General features: G+C 35.8%; 1 protein-coding gene across 1 annotated transcript in view; it reads right to left on the reverse strand.

The window, feature by feature from the left end:
- Positions 1-883: 883 nt before the first annotated feature.
- Positions 884-19,575, reverse strand: part of LOC144433021 (uncharacterized) — a 20,804-nt gene continuing 2,112 nt past the window's right edge. The window contains exon 2 of the mRNA XM_078121334.1: positions 884-1,963. Coding sequence (XP_077977460.1) covers positions 884-1,963 — 1,080 coding nt within the window. The remainder of the gene's footprint in view (positions 1,964-19,575) is intronic.

The raw sequence follows: 19,575 nt of genomic DNA on the forward strand, positions 1-19,575 counted from the left end.
ATGTAATATATAGCCTAATTATTGAAAATAATTAGTTATGCAAATGAGTCATTAAAACTTAAAGCTATATCAACATCGTTGAAAATATTCTGCAAACGACACACTAAAACTTTGTAAGCCATGTGCCCTTTCTTATCTTTGAAGCATGTGCCAAATTGCTTTAAATTTGAAGTCATTTAATTATGTAAATGTGTCATTTAAATTACAAAAACTAAAACACAAACAGGCAAACGCAAACACAGAGAGACAGACACTCACACATATATACACACAGACTGTTCATCCGTAATATATTGTTATAACCTTCCTTACAAAAGGTAAAACAATATTTAAAAAAAACAACTGTTACAATAAAAACCAGCATTTACCAGCGAGAATGCATAAAATTGAAAATCACGAAAGTATGATTAAAATGAACTATAGCACAGCAGTGGTAATGGAAACGAATGAGAACAAAGCTTGCATAACTCTAACAAATTCAGAGTAAATTTGATGACTTTGCACAACAATTTTTTATGAAATCTGTCTACATTTGACTACTTGTGGCATGGATCATGTCCAAAATCTAATCAGTTCTTCATCTTAGGGTAGGGAGCATGTCTACCAGTTTTCTTTTGAATTGAGCCAATGAAAATGATGACACAGTCAGTCAGACAGACAGACAGACAGACAGACAGACAGATACAAACACACCCAGACAGACACACACACATACATACATACATACATACATACATACAAATATCCTCTCCCTAAATATAAGCTTCCTTTATCAAATCAGTAATTGGGTCAGAACAGTGATTTTTGTAGTTGCCAAGAGGTGCCCGCCGTTTGCCGCGTAAAATTGAACATAGGTGGTCAGCCTGGAAACTTTCAAAACAATTTATAGTCGACTAGTACTATTGAGACTAATTACTTTTGATGTTGTATCATTTGAACCAATTAAGCCGGGTGATCCATAATATATATATCGACACATTTCACCGAAAGCGTTGTCCAATGTCTTAATGTTTTCCTTGGTAAACTGTGGTTCATTTGGGTTTGCTTTGCGATATAGCCTCATGTAAACATGCACAGTGAAATGACCTTCTCTCCAATTATATGTGCCATTAAATAGTTGTCTATATCTGCCATAAGCCGGCTTTATCATGCTATCAGGTTCGATATGCAATAGGGTTATGTTTTCCTTTGCCAATTTATTCTGCTTGCTGACTGAGTTACAAGACCAACATTTGCTGTTATAGTGTTTATAGCTGTTGTAAAAGATTTTCAGAAATGTCGCGTTTTTATTAGCAAGAATTATGCCGTTTGACATAGTACTTTGATATTCTCTGCCTACAACATAGTCATAATAGCGTAGAGGGTCTAAAGATGCTAAAACAAACAAGTCTAAGTCAAAATAAACACCTCCCCAACGCATCAAAATCTGTAGTCTCGCAAAATCAGCAGCATGCTCTGGCCATTTAGTTGAAATCTTCTTCCCAAAAACCTCTGTAGGCATTGCCATGTAATGGATTATTAATGGAGGAATAAGGTTTTTTGCCTCCTGCCACCATTCGCCCTCAGGTTGGCAGTCTGTGTGGAATAACATTTTATCTGCCTGCATAACCCTGTGTACACTCAGCATGCTGATAAGATTTTCAAAACGAAATGGACGACAAGTAAACCAGATGAAATGTGCTATGTTGGGTACCACAAAGTGGTCATGAGGTTGTAGGTAACCGAACAGTTCTCCTTGTTTCTTGGAAGATCCGGTAACATTGTGTAGGCCAATAACAGGCTCGCTTGACCTTGAATTTGGTAGGTAATTAACAGATTTGTTCAACCTTGAATTGCGAAGGTCAAACACAAATACCTCGTTTGACCTTGAATTGTGTAGGTCAATAACAAATTCATTTGACCTTAACTTGTGTATGTCAAAAAGAGGCTTGTGTGCATTTCCCTTTAGAGAAGTTGGTTGTTTCTGAAACATACAAGAGAGAGAAAATACAATCTAAACACAGAACAAAAATTTTAAGAATATTTGGTTAAAGAGATTGGTAATACTTGTAGCCCAAAAAGGTTTAATTTGAATGTTATATTTTTGATAGTTATCAGAATTTATAAAAATACAAATTTTTAATGTAAGAGTAAGTTACTAAGGATAATAGAAGTAATGATATTACTGAACAAAGGAAATCATCCTTAGTTTGATACTGCTGTAACTATGAGTTGAGATGGTGCTTTGTTATTATCAGTGTATGTACCTAATGCTATGAAATTTGAAGTTTATATTCTAAATATAGTGCCTAATTGTCTTAAATTATTAATCATGCAAAATCAAATCAAATCAAATCAAATCAAAAGCTACATCAATAAGATTTATATAGTACACGTGTGTTGTGCAGCTTCAATATGTATCATATGATGTGAAATATGAAGCCTGTATTCTTAATTCGTAATTCCTAAGATATTGTACTAAACATCATTAATAATAATCAATATAATGCAAACGACTCACTCATTAAAACGAAAATCTACAAGCTTTACATGACAAATACATTTTGCTCTCGCCGACATGTGCATAAATTATGTGGGATTTGAAGCTTGTATTATTAAGATGTTGCCTAATTACAAAAATATAAACAACTAATAATTATAAAAAGTAATTAACTGAATAATTAACTACTGAAACAAACAACTACAGCAACAACCTGTATCAGATACGTGAGTTTTAAGTATGATTGGTATATGTACCAATTATATAGAATTTAAAAGATCATATTCCTAAGCTTATTATGCAAATGATATCAATATTCATGATGAGATGTGAAGATTGCTTGTTATTTGAAAACAATCATGTGAAACGATACATATCTGAATTTTGGTTTAAGCATTCAAATCCAATATTACATATCAATGTACAGTAGAAAGATTAACTTACAAATAGATCGATTAAATTATAAAATGTCACGTGTATAAATATCACAGACATTATAGCCAGGAGTAATCCGGTGAGAATGACTGTCTTCATTTTTTTCCTCCGGCCGAAAATATTTAGTGCAACACCTCGTATATATAGACAAGGTAGGTACCACCAATGCTTTACACGTAATTGATAGATAAACCCACATCGTCGCATTGGACCAGTTGACTCATTTGCGTACATCGTCCAGATGTGTAGCCCTTGCCTAGTGAAAAGTTAGAAGCAAATTCATTAACCTTTAGTAATATATCAAATTGATTGACAGGGTCCCTGTCAGATAACATGGTCACCGATTCGGTAAGGGTAAAAGCAATAAAAGGTTCAGGCAATGCTACAACTGTGCTGTTCACATATTGGTAGTACATAACGACCTGCAAAGCTGAATGTCTCCCATAAGGGCAATGCATAATAGTTGTTTTGTTCTTACACACATTAATTGTCGTAAGGCAAAATTTTGAGCTCTGGCTATTACACATGATATACCCGTTAATTAGCAAATTAGTTATACCAAATTATGTATTATGACACTTGAAGTTTGCTACTTGAGATATTGCCCAATTACCTAGAATCATAAAGAATTAAGATAGCTACAAGCTTTATAGGACACATGGACTTTGTTATTATCAATGCAACCAAAGTATATGAAATTATAAGCTTGCATTCTTTAGATATTAATTTAATCAATCAATCAATCAATCAATCAATCAAGCAATCAATCAAAACAGTTTTATAGGGCCACAATCCAGTATGACGTAATGTTATATGGCGCTAAACAGGAGCAATAGTAGCTCTGGATGTATGCGCTACGATGTTCGACACGTCTTTCCATCTCGTGTCGAACATCGTAGCGCATACATCCAGAGCTAGAACAATAGTAGATCACTGTAAAAAGTTAGAAATTGCCTAATTACTGAAAATCTTTAATCATGCAAATGACTGATTACAATAATTGAAAACTACGTTAACAAAATATATCAAACATGTGTGTTGTATTCATTCGTGCATGCATGTACCAAATTATATTGAATTTCTATAATTTTTTTACTAAGCAAAGTAAACTTTTGCATGCACCTATAGCTAGTTGCTTTACAATATGTTGAATGATTTATACCACACCAGCACACCGGATTTACACCAAACGTAGACAGTGTACTGTCAATAGAAATTGATAACTGGCCGGACTGCATGGTCAGTAACCTTTAACCTTTATGGCCCGGATATAGGTTTTGAAGTTGTGAGGCGGAAGGGCTAGACTTTAGGAAGGCCAGTAAGCCATACAAACGGTCTGCAAAACCCGGGCCATAAAGGTTTTGTCATATACCTATTTAATTGCTAAAATACGTTTGCAATAGATAATTTGGATATTTTAGAGTTAGTAAGAGACATTACACTGATAATAAATCGTCTATCATTGTAAATCTCGACGTATGCCAAGGCCTCATCACATGCGCACTGGCGGATTGAGTATATTCAGTATTTTCATATCGCGAGCTCCTTGCAATTATTCACGATATAATAATTTATGTACGTGTGCGCACATATGCATCGTTCGAGTTGCACGAAACACACAAACACAGCCGCAAATGCGCACAATAAACGGAGGACACGCAGCACAAAATTACTGATAAGATGGTTTAAATATTTGGCATTTAATATCAGTTATGATAATTTGACTGTGCAACAGATGTTTCGGAAAAATGACCTTTTAACTTGTATACAGTTGAAATGAGTACCTGCCATAATGGACGGTATGCATGCACGCATGTCACCATTCAATAACAACAAAAATCTAATTAAAATCATCGTTAAATCGGGCTTGATACAGGTTTTTGGAACAAAATAATGGTCAAAACTCACAAATTGGAAACACTATTCTTCATCAGTCGCTGACTATTGTCCGATTCTAGTAATAAAGGTACACATCCTCTGAGTCTTGTTCTAAATGTTTGACACAGTAATTGAGTAGGCCTACGGTAAGAGCAGACCGGCTATCGTCGGCTCCGCTATGTGTGCATCGTTGATCACATCCAAAGCTTCATTAATGTTGCCACAATCGCCAAATAGAATACTCTTTAAATTTAGGAAGAATTTCCTGGAGCCAAAGTTGAATATCGTCGACTTCCACCATCACTGCATACATGTACAGGACGGGGGACGCCAACGAGTTGTGTAACACGCATAGCAACGCGCATTGCAGAGGAGGCTGGAAGGGTGCAGAGCCTGATGAGTAAAATCAACTGTGAAAGCTCATATTATTACACAGTGAGCGCCTCCATTGTGTCACAGACATCTTCTTAATTACCTGTCTGTGATTGTGTACACTTCGATCGTGTGCAGATCGTGTGGTACGTTTACAATGGTGGCTGGCTCAGTGTTCACCAGCCGTATATTGGGCCATTTTCAACTCGCCGTAAGTTTCACAACAATTCATATACTATAAAAGCGAAAATCTCGACTGATATTTCTCCCTCCGTGCTAGAAGAATCAATTTGTGGAATTATTGATAGGAATACTTTGATTATTCGATATTCGGCGATTTCGTGAAGAATACTTGACCTCGCCGAGGTCGTAAATTTCGGCCCGTTTTTTTGCCCATTTCTTGTTTCGCCAAAAATTTACAAATTTTGCAAAGTAGATGAATTATTGTACACGTTTAAATGGCTATAGTTAGAAATAGACAAGGTCTGTCTGTCTCAAGATTTTCGGTAGAAAGCGGATGATCCAACCCGGAGTCGATGGTGACCTCCTTTTACAAGTGATGTGACGTGACAATGCGAGCTTCTCACAACTTGCTCAACTACTACAGTAATTAAAATCTCCGTTCACAGTCACCTAATTTCACCATTGATCCTACACGAAAGGGTCTATGATTTCACACATGTTTGAGATATTTCCCAGTAACATGTAACTTGCAAATTCGATATCACCCTGAAATCATGTGCAATAGTGACACCAGAAGGAAGGCAACTAGCGTAAGCAGGTAGTATTTTTGAGTGCAGTGTCCTGAGTTCAGCACCTCAACTTTATTCAGTGTAGCTGATTAAAACGTTAGATGTCTACCTTCCAAAATACAAACATTTGCTCAAAAAATAAATAAACACAACTACAACAAGACTTCGGCCTTTGTTTTATCAAGTTAATTATTGCCACAAATTGTGCGAATCTCTCAGTTTCGCATATTTTAATCCGTCATGGTTTTTCTCTTGTCTGGCGACATACATGTAGCAAAATGTTCTCAGGCTACGTACATTGTGGTAACGTATGATGAGGTACTTTTGATCATATAAGCATTGCGAAATATTATATAACTATCAAGGTAGATATACTATATGTAAAGTTGAGCTGGAATGGCGAGATTTGTAGATACAGACATATGTCATTTTGATATTTTAAGTGACTGGCATGAAAGCTACATGAAGGGGGAAATATGCACTACATGGATCCGTAATATGAGTGTTTTCTGAATATATTAAAGCTTAGACATAAAATAGGCCTTGGAGGTCTCAATTGCCTATCATACAAATTTGTAATACGCGATGTTGTTGTACATTAATTTGTTTGAACAATTATTTTCAAGGTGGAAGCTAAATTCCATGTGGCCACATCAGTCATATAGCTATCCTCAGGGGGTACGAAAGGGGTTGTGTTAAATTACATTCAGGTCTTTTTTCACACAAGTCAAATTTATAGAAGTCAACACAGAGATGGTTTTATGCTTGAAAAATCAAAATGGATTAATATTGACTAAGTCTGTGTTTGTAACTCAATACATTGTACAAAAAGCTAAACAATATCTGAAAATATACAATAGCAAAGATTTTGCACATTTTTTATTCTTTTTGCAGTTTATTGACTGATAAACAAGGACTTGACATGTATGGTGTAATATTCATTTTGAAGTACGAAGCCAGTATGAAATTATATTATGTTTTATAATTAAAAATTAAAAATATATAGCCAATCCTTACCCATGTGGTCACTTTAATTGAATCAAATTGAATTAAATAGAAATTTATTCCACCGGAGAAGAAAATATATACACAAACATTTCTGTTGAGGGCCATGGAAATGGTTCCCTAGGAAGTAATCAGATACTATGGACTAGACAGTCAAATAATTAAGACATTTTGGACGTGTATGTAAAATAAGATTATGTAACAAACATAAGCTGTTACTTATGTACAGAAATAAAATTACAGTGGCAAATTGAAAAGAGACAAACGATAAATGTTATTCCCTCAGAAGATGCTGCTAAGTTTGTCTTAAAGCTATGTCTATTGTGTATCATTCTTACTGTCATGGGCACAGAGTTCCAGGTTTTAATGGAGGCTAAATGCCTCAACATGCATCGTCTGGCTTTTTTCTCACGCATTAACTCAGGTGCTGAACAAATGACTCGCCACGATATAAAATAGCCAACACTGTCAAAAGGTGAGTTGTTTACTTGTCTGTGGTTGCAGACAAAAACTATTCAAACGTAAATAAAGAAGTGTTGGTGGAGAAGAATGTAATATATATTGTGACCTCGCTTTACACATCCCTACATCTTTCCACATTCCAGTAAGGGTCAAGGTGAGCACTACGAATACAAAGACGTGAGTGAAAACTTTTCAGATGCAAATACAGTGCTATAGCAACTCACAAATGCTATCATTTCATAGAGCCACTTCTTGCTTTGAATAAGATGTTTTGTCAATCTCGTGGTTTCCTCCCGAGCCAAACGTTTTCAAATGTTACTGACCCTGCAGTCCAGTGTATATTTATCGTTAACTACTTACACTGATCACACATTACACACACCCACACCCACACCCACACACAGTGTACATAGAGCAATACACAGCCAACAATATTACGAGGAGAACCAGCATGCTTGAGCAAACAATAACTATTGGTCCTTATGACGAACAACATTATCATCTGTGTTGGCAAACTGTAGTATTGAATTTAACTTTTGTTCCAAATACAACCCTGAACATTTCAAGTGCTTTTTACTGAATAGTGGATCAATCTGTTGACAAAGACTGAATTGTGTGGTCGTGTTTTAAAGAGAGGTTACATTCAATTCTATTCAAAGGATGTATTACGTTGTTAATCTTGGGTTCCTTCGTCAACCATTTTGTAAATTGAACTGATACGACATTGTCAGTGCAGTCGACGTCCGTCGACCGTGTCTAAGGTTATCACTTTTTTCAAATTTAATTGAACATTATAAATTTACGATCAGTTTATATATTACATTCAGTTTGTATCAACATGAGTCCGTACCTGTGTGACAGCTATACCGCTCAAAGTCTTACCTAGTGCCGAAGGTCATGTAAAAGAAGTACGGGTAACATTCACCTTTAGCAACTCCTACACCTTTAAATTATCTGTTTAGAACCCGAGGAACACCATTATACGGGGGTGATTTTACACAGTTGCCTGTAACATCTCTATCTTGTCGTACATTTCTATCTTAAATGGTCAGTATAAGTCTCAACAGCTTGGTTGCGAATACAATCCTGGAATCAGTCAGCAAAATTGTCTGTTTCCCTTCTTTACACAACTTACATTCGTAAATGAAACCTGTCGCCAAACTGATTTGATAATGACTATGTTTAAACTATTTGCACATTCAGAATAAACTCACCTTCGATCACTTCTACTGGAAGCAAAATATCTTCTCGCTTGTTGTCCCTGGGTCTGGAGATGTGTGCAATGTTTCACACATTCACAGGCCTCTGACTAGGGGTATGTCTGGTTATATGCTTATTACCTACAGCGATTGCGTGTGTATAAATACTTTGTTTGAATGTGACCTATTTAAAACTTTTCAGCATAGTGCAAGAGTCACGTGATATACACGGTTCAATTTCCCAAACAGTATGGAAGAAGTGTACACTGGCTGTTGAGGCACCCTGACATTTTACCACCAAAAAACGAGCAAAATGACCAGTACATAAAATATGTGTTAACAATAGTGTAGCCATATAAGACAAAGCACTACCCGATTCGTCGTTACTAGCGCTAAATTGCAATACGAAGTCAAAATATGTGTGTTCATTTCAGTTTGGTTTGGTGTATTTTAAACTCAGGGTAATCAATACACATGACAGACATCGACGAAAATGTGATTAACATACTATTGTTTTTGAAAATGGGAATTCTCCCTGTAATGTTTTGATTTTATATATTTTTACCACACAAGATTTCACCATGGAGGCAGACATTTGTGGTAGATTATGATTTTGTCAACTTTTAGTGTACTGCAATATTTGGGAATATTATGATAAGGAAACACATATAATAAGACATCACACACTTGTCACAATCGGGTGAACCTGATACGATCGTCACACGAAATGGTTTTGGACGAGTGCATAAATCGAATACATAAGCATTACATTTGGAGGCTTCAAAATTAGCATCTTGAAATAAATTAACATCGGTGTTGCGTCCGAAGATAACTTGATTTAGATTTCCGTTTTGGGCTACCAAATTCAATTGTCAGAGGTTTTTGAATAATTCATACTTTTTGAATTTAAATAATGAAGCAATGGTCCAAATAAGTACTTAAAAAGATGTTACCTATTCACGTAAACTTTGAGACAGGAAAATCATGACTAAAATGTTATTATAATGGAATATTGTCATGTCAACGTATACATTGGCGACTCAGTATCGGTGGACAATCTGCACAGGAGACGGGTTCAGTGCTCAGGTAAATTCAAAATATCCCTTAACTATTTTATGTCACATAAGATTTAAATATCCGTGGATGGACGTTAGTACGACTAGTAATTGCCCTACCAAATTTACTAAAGTCGCCAACTAAATTGCAGCTGTTTTGTGATACTGTGGCCACACTCATATTTGATAGTTTCTCGACCAATGCTCAAACCAATGAAAGTTTGACTTCTTACTATCAACGAGAGTTTATTTATTTATTTATGTATGTATGTATGTATGTATGTATGTATGTGTGTGTGTGTGTGTGTGTGTTTGTTTGTTTGTTTGTTTGTTTGTTTGTTTGTTTGTTTGTTTGTTTGTTTGTTTGTTTGTTTGTTTGTTTGTTTGTTTGTTTGTATATTTATTCATTTACTACTAACTTTATAGAAAAAATGTAGTCATTGTAATGGCAATGCTAATGACTGTCTCAAAATACGGATAACACGATCAATAGATGCTGCTATGAAGTGAAGAAAATTTTCAACTTTTTTATGAACATTGTCTATCACCAAACATTTAATGTAAATAGTACATATGTTTAGCGTGCTTGGCTGTTCTGAGGTAAGCAGGAATGTAACGACATATCGTCTTATTGTGTCTCTGTTTTATTGACAGTACCATTGTCGAACTTTGTAGAAAGCTAAAGGAATGTACGTATGTACTATAAGATGTTTGTATTCATGTGTCTTTGTATATTTCAGCAATGTAGGTCAGATACACGTCAGATATTTCACGTGCTGACTCAAATTATTTTTTGTATTAAATTGTAATTCTACAAAGTATAAAGCTGTTTCTCTGTCTATTACTCCAAAGCAATGAGGTATTTTTTGTATATTACATTTGATGCAGGTACTATGTCTAATTTTGCAATTATGGTGGTTTGTTGCCATGACAACTGATGTTTATGACTATTTTTTAAAGTCAAGTATAACATAATATGTTACCTGACATATGGTGGTTTGTTCAAAACATGTCACGGGAATATATTTTAGCAAAACATTGTTTAAGCCTACTTGGTTTGTTTCCATGGAAACATCTATCCTGTTTTAGATATTTTTTGTTACCATGGACACGCCTACACACATGGTAGAAGCAAGGATAATTTTGTTTTATGTCCAATTTTGCAAAAATCAACATAACGTGGTGATTTTGTTACCTTGGCAACTGATTTCCATAAAATGGTGACTTTTTTGAACTCAGCATAACAAACTACTTCACTTTCGGTGGACAATATGCAAATAAACCTGATTATTATTAAATTCAATAACGTTATTTGTCAGCAGAAAATATTGCACAAACAACATTTTAAGCTTCCTGTTTGTTTCCATGTTTCATACTATTCAAATAAACTCGATTATTATGAAAGTTATCATTATAATTATTATTAATTTAAAAAAAATATCATGGCTTCCTATTTGCTTGGAAAATCAATGTTGATTAACATTGACTGAGTCTGTGTTTCTAACTCAATACATTGTAAAAAGCTAAATAATGTGTAAAAGGCTTTTCATTGTAAATACAATAACAAAGATTATACACATTTATTAATCTTTTGCAGTTTATTGACTGACAAACACATTCATTTTCAAGCAGGAAGCCATTATGAAATTGTTTTATAATTAGAATTCCAAAATAAATAGCCATTCCTCATCCATATGGTCACTTTATTTGAATTAAATTGAATTGAAATTTATTCCACCGGAGAAGAAAAATATATACACAAACTTTGAAAACAACAGAAAGAACATTTCTGGTGAGGGCCATGTAAATAGTTCCCTAGGAAGTAATCAGAGACTATGGACTAGACAGTCAAATAATTAAGACAATTAGGGCGGGTACGCAACCACAGAATAGTAAAATAAGAACAGACAAAAACATAAGCTCTTACATACAGAAATAAAATTACAGTGTCAAATTGAAAAGAGACAAAAGATAAACATTTTCCCCTCAGAACATACTGCGCTGTGAGTTTGTCTTATTAGCTCCGCTGTCAGCGAAAGCTGAAAGCGTAGCTTTAGGTATAGGTGGGTATTGAGGTATAGAGAGTAGAGTGAATCATAGGTGTCCGTCAAACTTTTATATTTTTACTATCTATTCCGAAAGTGACTGTCGGAATTCTTCGATATTTGGTGTGCATGTTCCCTGGGGGGAGGCTATTCAGATTTGTTCATGCCAAGTTGATCTGTGCCATTTTCAATTTTTTATGATTTTTTTTCATAAAATGTCATTTTCATCAACTCCTTGAAAACCTCTTATTAGATTGCTTTGATATCTGGCGTGTTGATGCGCAGGGGGTAGCTTACTCAGATTTGTTAATTTCAAGTCAGCACATCCTCATTTTTATTTTTTATGATTTTTTTTTGTAATTTGAAGAAAAAAAAATGAATATGTTAATGAGCATAATGACCGACGCCATATTGGAAATCAGTCGACGAGACTTTAAGTAAACTGCCACTTTTCAAAAGACACTATTGACGTCAAACAAGCAATGTAATATGTGCTATAGTCATAATTCTACGCATTGGGCGCCCAAATGGCAAGCGTTTGTTCGAAACAGGGTTGTAAACTTCAAATCCAATTCTGCACCCTTCTACATAATCAGCCTGTCCGCAACATCCTCATTTGCATACTCTATCCTGATTCGACCAGAAGCTGAAGTGACCTCATTCGACCGAGCGATTTTCTACATCTTGAGTATCAACACAGGACGTTCTTGGTACTCACTAAAATCACACTTCAGACCCACTATAAAAGTGTGATGTTTTCAGATAACATGTAACTTGTGGTTAATTCTATATTGTCGTGCAATTTGGAATGACAGTGAACCAGAATTCAGACAACTTGCGTAAGGAAGGGCATGCCAGGCATGCGGTTGAAGTTATGGCCGACAGTTCACACATGTAAAGTTAAACGACATGAACGTGTCTTGCCTTTCCAAAATGCAAATATTTGGCAAGTAAAAATAATTAAAATAATTACAACTTTAATTTGGCTTCAGACTTTGCATTATGTTTTGCGTATCTTTCCCCGTTTTACATGTAAATCCGAAAAGGTTCTCTCTCATCATGTCATCAGTGTCAGTGATCATACCGCGCGGGGTAGTCCTCGGGTGCACGAGTCTGTATTACTGACTTGACTCTAAACACCGGAGGAGGAGGGACAATTGTCAGAATCCTGTTGTCCCGAATTCCTCCGTATGCAAGCAGGACTACGCGCGGGGCTGCTTTGAGTACGAGCGAAGTGAGGCATGTTGAGGTATTTTGTTGAGAATTATAAATATTGCGAAATGTCAAGTACAAGGTTTAAATACAATGGAATGATGAAAAAAATGGCAGAGTCTGCTGACAGGCGCCGGTCACAAGAAACACTGTGAATTAAAATATCAGACGATGTATGTATTAATCGCCGACAATCCACCCGTATGCACGAGGGACTAACCCGGAAGCAAGTCGTCAGCCATACGTTACAGTGGTAACATCGTCCGAGAAATCGCTGCGTTCAGAGTGTCATTATTCACAGAATTGTTGTTTTCGAGTGAAAACCCGTCTTGAATTGTACAACTCTAACAAATGAAGACATGTCAAGTTATATTTTGAAAGTTGTATCGCTAATTTGAGACGATTTTCTCACGTACTATAGTACTATCGAGGCTTACTTGGAAGTAGTAGGACCTTACTCCAGTTCATCGGGAAGTTTAGCCAGTCCGATAATTCTTTCTGGTTTAGTTTACAACACTTTTGATCACGCAGATTTTGTTGTTGTGATGAAAAGAAATAAAAAAAAGATCATTTCAACCATTTCGTTGTGTTTTCTTTGTGAAAGGTAACCGAACACGAACGAGTGTTACCACTGTAACGTATGGCTGAGAATGACTCTCTTCCGGGTACTTGAGATTGTCGCCGTATGGAAACTAAGATGGCGATTAATACATTTCTTCCCTATATATATCTACCACAACTAGTACAAGTTGAATGTTGTTGACTTTGTAAATTTGTTAGAAAATTGAAATTCAAATTGCCTCAAAATTATTTTAGATCCCTAGTTTATTTTATTCATCATTAAAATTTTCCAGGGTTACAGCTGTAAGACACTGGAATTATTTATAGCCAACCTCAAAATCCCCTTTTTTTATTTTTCTTGTGTGCATTTCCCAGTCATTTTTTTCTGAGATTTTGTGCAATTTTTTATAACAGTAGATTTTTTGTTATAAAATGGTGACTATGGTATAAAAGTACAATACATTACCAACTTCTGTGTAAAATGTGTTTTATAGTGAGACATCATATGAAACCACTAACCACTTTATTGCATCGCTAAAACAAAACTGCATAGTGAAGAGCTGAAGACCTGAACCACTTCTACATGTCACCAAAATAAAAAATTAAATTAAAAAAAAACAACAGCGGAGCTATTCTGACCGATAGGTCGCTTGTTAGCTATATATGTCTATTGTTTATCGTTTTTACTGTCCCCGGCCCAGAGTTTAACCCCGGTGATGAACTAATGACCCTCCACGATATAAATTAGCCAACATTGTAAAGAAGTGAGTTGCAGACAGAAACTATTCAAACGTTTTGTGAATAAAGAAGTCAGAGGAGGCTGGAAGGGGTGCAGAGCATGATGGGTAAAAATAACTGCGAAAGCTCATTACGCAGTGAGCCTCCATTGTGTACGCTTGTGAACGTACGTTTACAATGGTGGCTGGCTCAGTGGTCACCAGCCGTACGCGTAGTTTGGGGCATCAACTCGCCGTAACTTTCACAATAATTCATCATATTGGATACTATAAAAGCGAACATTTCGACTGATATTTCTCCCTCCGTGCTAGTAGAATCGATTTTGGAATTATTGATAGGAATACTGTGATTTTTCGTGAAGAATACTTGACCCCGCCGAGGTCGTCACATTTCGGTCCGGTTTTTCGCCCGTTTGTAGTTTCGCCCAAAATTTACAAAATTTTGCAAAAGAGATGGATTCTTGTGTACTTTTAAATGGATATAGTTAGAAATAGACAAGGTCTACTCAAGATTTGCGGTAGAAAGTGGGTGATCCGCCCCGGAATCGAAGGTGACCTCCATTGACAAGTGATGTGACGTGACAATGCAAACAGGCGAGTTTCTCACAACTTGCTCAACTACTACCGTGCACACCCAATTTCATCATTGACCCTACACGAAAGGGTATATGATTTCGCACATGTTTGAGATATTTTCAAGTAACATGTAACTTGCAAATTCGATATCACCCTGCAATCGTGTGTAATAGTGACACCAGAATGAAGGCAACTCGGGTAAGCAGGTCGTATTTTTGAGTGCAGTGTCCGCAGTACAGCTCCTCAACTTTATTCAGTCTAGCTGACTAAAACGTTAGATGTCTACCTTCCAAAATACAAACATTTGCTCAAAAAAAATAAAAAAAATAAATAAATAAATAAATAAATAAATAAATAAATAAATAAATAAATAAATACAACTACAACAAGACTTCGGCCTTTGTATTATAAAGTTATATATTACCACACATTGTGCGAGTCTCTCAGTTTCGCATATTTTAATCCGACATGGTTTTGCTCGTCTGGCAACATACATGTAGCAAAATGTGTTCAGGCTACGCAAATTGTGGTAATGTATGATGAGTATTTTTGATCATATAAGCATTGCGAAATATTATATAACTAGCAAGGTAGATGTAATATATGTAATTTTGAGCTGGAATGGCGAGATTTGATATTTTGAGTGACTGGCATGAAAGCCATGTGAAGAGGAAAATATTCACTATGTGGATCCGTAATACGAGTGCTTTCTGAACATATTAAAGCGTTGACATAAAATAGGCCTTGGAGGTCTCAATTGTTTATCATACAAATTTGTAATACATGACGTTGTTGTACATCAAGTTTTTTAACAATTAGTTTGTAAGATGTAAGCTAAATTATTTCTTTAGCTATCATCAGGGGGTAGGAAAGGGATTTACGTTAAATTACATTCAGGTCTTTTTCTCACAAGCAAGACACATTTATAGAAGGCAACACAGAGATGGTTTAATACGAGACAAAATGTAACATGAAGAACAGAAGAAAATCCAGATTTGGCACAGCAAATCGACTAGCGATAGAGACGAATCTGAAAATAAACAGAAAAATGTCTTGATAAGAGTGAAAAGGACAAAATGTTAAGGATACAAGAGGAAATGCTGACAATTGGATTAGTGTTACGTTTAACGATCAATGCACAACACGAGAGTGTCAATAAACACGTCCGGCCAGCAAGTGTAGGACATGTACAGCCGTCAATGGCCAAGCCACTTTGCGTGTTATATGCAAGCACAATGGGTCGCCATCTTGAAAACATCGAAATTCAACAAAAAGTAGTGACAATTTACGCACATTATAAAGTGGGGTATTGGGAAGATCCCTGCATGAAATTCATGACGGTAATTAATAGAAAAGTGACAAAAGCATACATAAAAACATAATTTTGTGTTAAAACGTCCGAGGTGAAAAACCCGGAAATGTAGATATCGATAACATTGACTTGTCGGGTACCAAAGTTTGTGTTCGTTTTAGCATGGATGTATTAGTCTCACTAATACATCCATGGTTTTAGATACACTAAACATACCGAAAACACGATTTCGATGTTGCATGACACTTGTAATGGTCATTTTAAAAAATAGTGATCGTCTGAACGAAAGACTAATGACGCAAATGGGAATAAAACGGATAAAAGAATGAGGTACTCACCGAGGTCATCAGCGTATGCTCTATCGCGAAACGGTCACATGGGTGTCACGTGAGACCCTTCCAGCCTCCTCTGAAAGAAGTGTAGAGAAGAATGCAATATATAGTGTGACCTGAATTGAAACGTCCTTTCATATTTCTGAGTAAGATCAAAATGTCAAAAGGCGAATAAAATAAAAAACTTCAGTGGAAACATTTCATATGCAAATGCAGTGCTACACCAACTCACAATGTACGAATCAAACTCTGCCAATGATTATACATGTTAGTCATGTTTCAGTATATGTAGTAGAATATAACACAGTAACTTCTTTATGTAACAAAAGTGACGAAAAATGGCTAAAAAGACTCAAACTATATCCCTTTAATATTCCATTCATGAGAAATAAAACTGCACGCTACCATTTGAGAGCCACTTCCTGCATTGAAATAGGAATGATGTTTTGTCAGTCTCATGGCTTCCACACGGGCACGGGCCAGTGATTTTTAAATGTTGCAGTCCGTGCAGTCCAGGTAATTTTCGTTAACCTCTTACACTGAACATATATCATGCACACAGTGTACATTTAACGACACACAGCCGACAATATTACGAGGAGAACCAGTATGCTTGAGCAAACAATAACTATTGGTCCTTATAACGAACAACATTAATTTCCCAAACTGGTTGTAACTCGTTCTGACTTGATTTTCAGCGGTCAATAGAATATGGTCATGGATAGGATGTTCAAATTGAAATTCATCTGTTTTGGTAAACCATAGGATTGAATTTACCTTTTGTTTAAAAACGCAACTTTGAAAATTTCACGTGTACTAAATAGTTGGTCAATCCGTTGACCAAAACTGAATTGTGTAGTCGAAAATTTCAGGTAAAACTTTCAAAGTTGCAATTGTGTTTTGAAAAAAAAAGTTAAATTCAATACCATGGATAGGATGTATAATATTGTTAACATTGCATTACTTCGTCAACCATTTTGTAAATGGAACTGATACGACATTGCTTCACTTAGTGATTGTCTACCATTTTTATATCACTTTTCGTTTTAAATTTACGTCAATTTCCTTCCTGACAATGATAGTTAAATGACTTTAATGAATTTTCCAGACACGTACCCTTGCATCTGCAGTTTGCACAATTTCATCGAATTCTCCCAGTTTCTTTTCTGTATAACAACGCTCAAAATCTTACCCTGTGTCAAAGGTCATGTAAAAGAAGTACGGGTAACATTCACCTTAGCAACTCCCGTACCTTTAAATTATCTGTATAGAACCCTAGGAACACCATTACATGGGGGTGATTTTACACGGTTGTCTATAAAATGTTATCTTGCCTTAAATATAATAGATTTTTAGATACACGTTAGATACGTGTACGCCTACTGGCGGAGCATTATCGTGTAGGCGTACACGTAATGACACATACAAAGTTGGGTGTAGTTATATATTCTGAACACAACCGTGAAAAACATTGGAATGTGAACGCGTGCACGTTGACATCTTCTGTCCAGAAGGCCAACACATGCCTTTGTTTTCTAAATTTGTCCGTATTTTTGCCATTTTACCTCCAACTACCCAAACCAAAAACCGAACAAGTTGTTTAAAGTCATGTTTCAGAACTTTGATACAAAAATACGACATTTAATAGAAGAAAAATGACGAAACCTTAACACGTATTTACAGTTACGTGTAGACCGCCACTTTGACGTAGCATCGTTTGATACAGAACGCCTAGGTTGCTTCGAATGACGTGACTATGACGCTACACGTATGGAACACACGTAAATACTCGTATCTAAACCTCTCTATTAACTATCTTTATGGTTCGTATAATTAAGTCCCCACAACTTCTTTTTGGTTTGAGGAAAAATTATGTTGGTTGTAAATATATAATGCTGGAATCAGTCATCAAAATTCTCTGTTTCCCTTCATTACACAACTTACATTAGTAAACGAAACCTGTCGCCAAACTAATTTTGAAAACGACTGTTTAAAATAGTTGCACATTCAGAATAAACTCTCCTTCTATCACTTCTTCTCGAAGCAAAATGTCTTCTTGTCTGATGTCCCTGGGTTTGGAGATGTGTGCAATGCTTTACACTTTCACAGGTCACTGACTAAGGTTACGTACTTTTATGAATTGTCTTAAGGAAGAGAACACATGAATGGCGCTATTATAGAAGTGACAGTCCGCCTGTTACTATTTAAAACATTGTACCATAGTACAAGAGTCACGTCATATACGCGATTCAATTTCCCAAGCACGGCAGTCACAGAGGACACTAGGCAAAAGGTTCTACGAGATAGACATTTTCTCATAGCTTTCAAAGAATTGTGTTAGAAAAACGTTTCTGAGGGGGGGGGGGGTGCCTTACATAGTTTCTCTTCCTATACATATAAACAGAAAAAAATGTTATCTTCTGAATTCTAATCAATATATTGTAATTATTGTCGTTATATATCCGGGTATTACCATCGTTATCCGCATACCACAACCTGTTCTTATTCATGACATATTCTTGATCAAGAGGGTGTACATGGAAGACATACATTAACATCCGATTTTACCTGTAGTATACCTGTCACCTTATAATGAAAATACTTACCAACCGTGTTCATATTGCAGTACTCATAATTGGGTAAACAGAAAGGAATGACATTTTACTATTAATAGCATGATACGGAATATCTACCTCCTACCTTTATTTTCGGGTATGTGTCCTGGTTTACACATTTCATTTGGCGTACATGTACATACGTATCTGAGTTTGGAAGGATCGACTGCTGGTTGCGACAGAATAGCCGATTTGCAGCTACTGATTATGTCTGTAAGTATGGAAGAATGACATCATTCCATGGGATCACTTCATCTAATAGAAATGATATGCTCTACTGACTGAGTCTCGCAATACAGGCCCATAAGGCAAATGATGGGTGTTTTACCATCAAACTATCATGTTCATATTGAAAAAATACATCTCCAAATACTACCTATTTTCATTCATTCATTCATTCATTCATTCATTCATTCATTCATTCATTCATTCATTCATTCATTCATTCATTCATTCGTTTGTTCGTTCATTCGTTCATTCTATCAATCTCACTATCGGCATGTACTGTCAATCTATCTATCTATATATCTATCTATCTATCTATCTAT

Source organism: Glandiceps talaboti, chromosome 3, assembly GCF_964340395.1.
Source record: "Glandiceps talaboti chromosome 3, keGlaTala1.1, whole genome shotgun sequence".
NCBI classification, from domain to species: domain Eukaryota; kingdom Metazoa; phylum Hemichordata; class Enteropneusta; family Spengelidae; genus Glandiceps; species Glandiceps talaboti.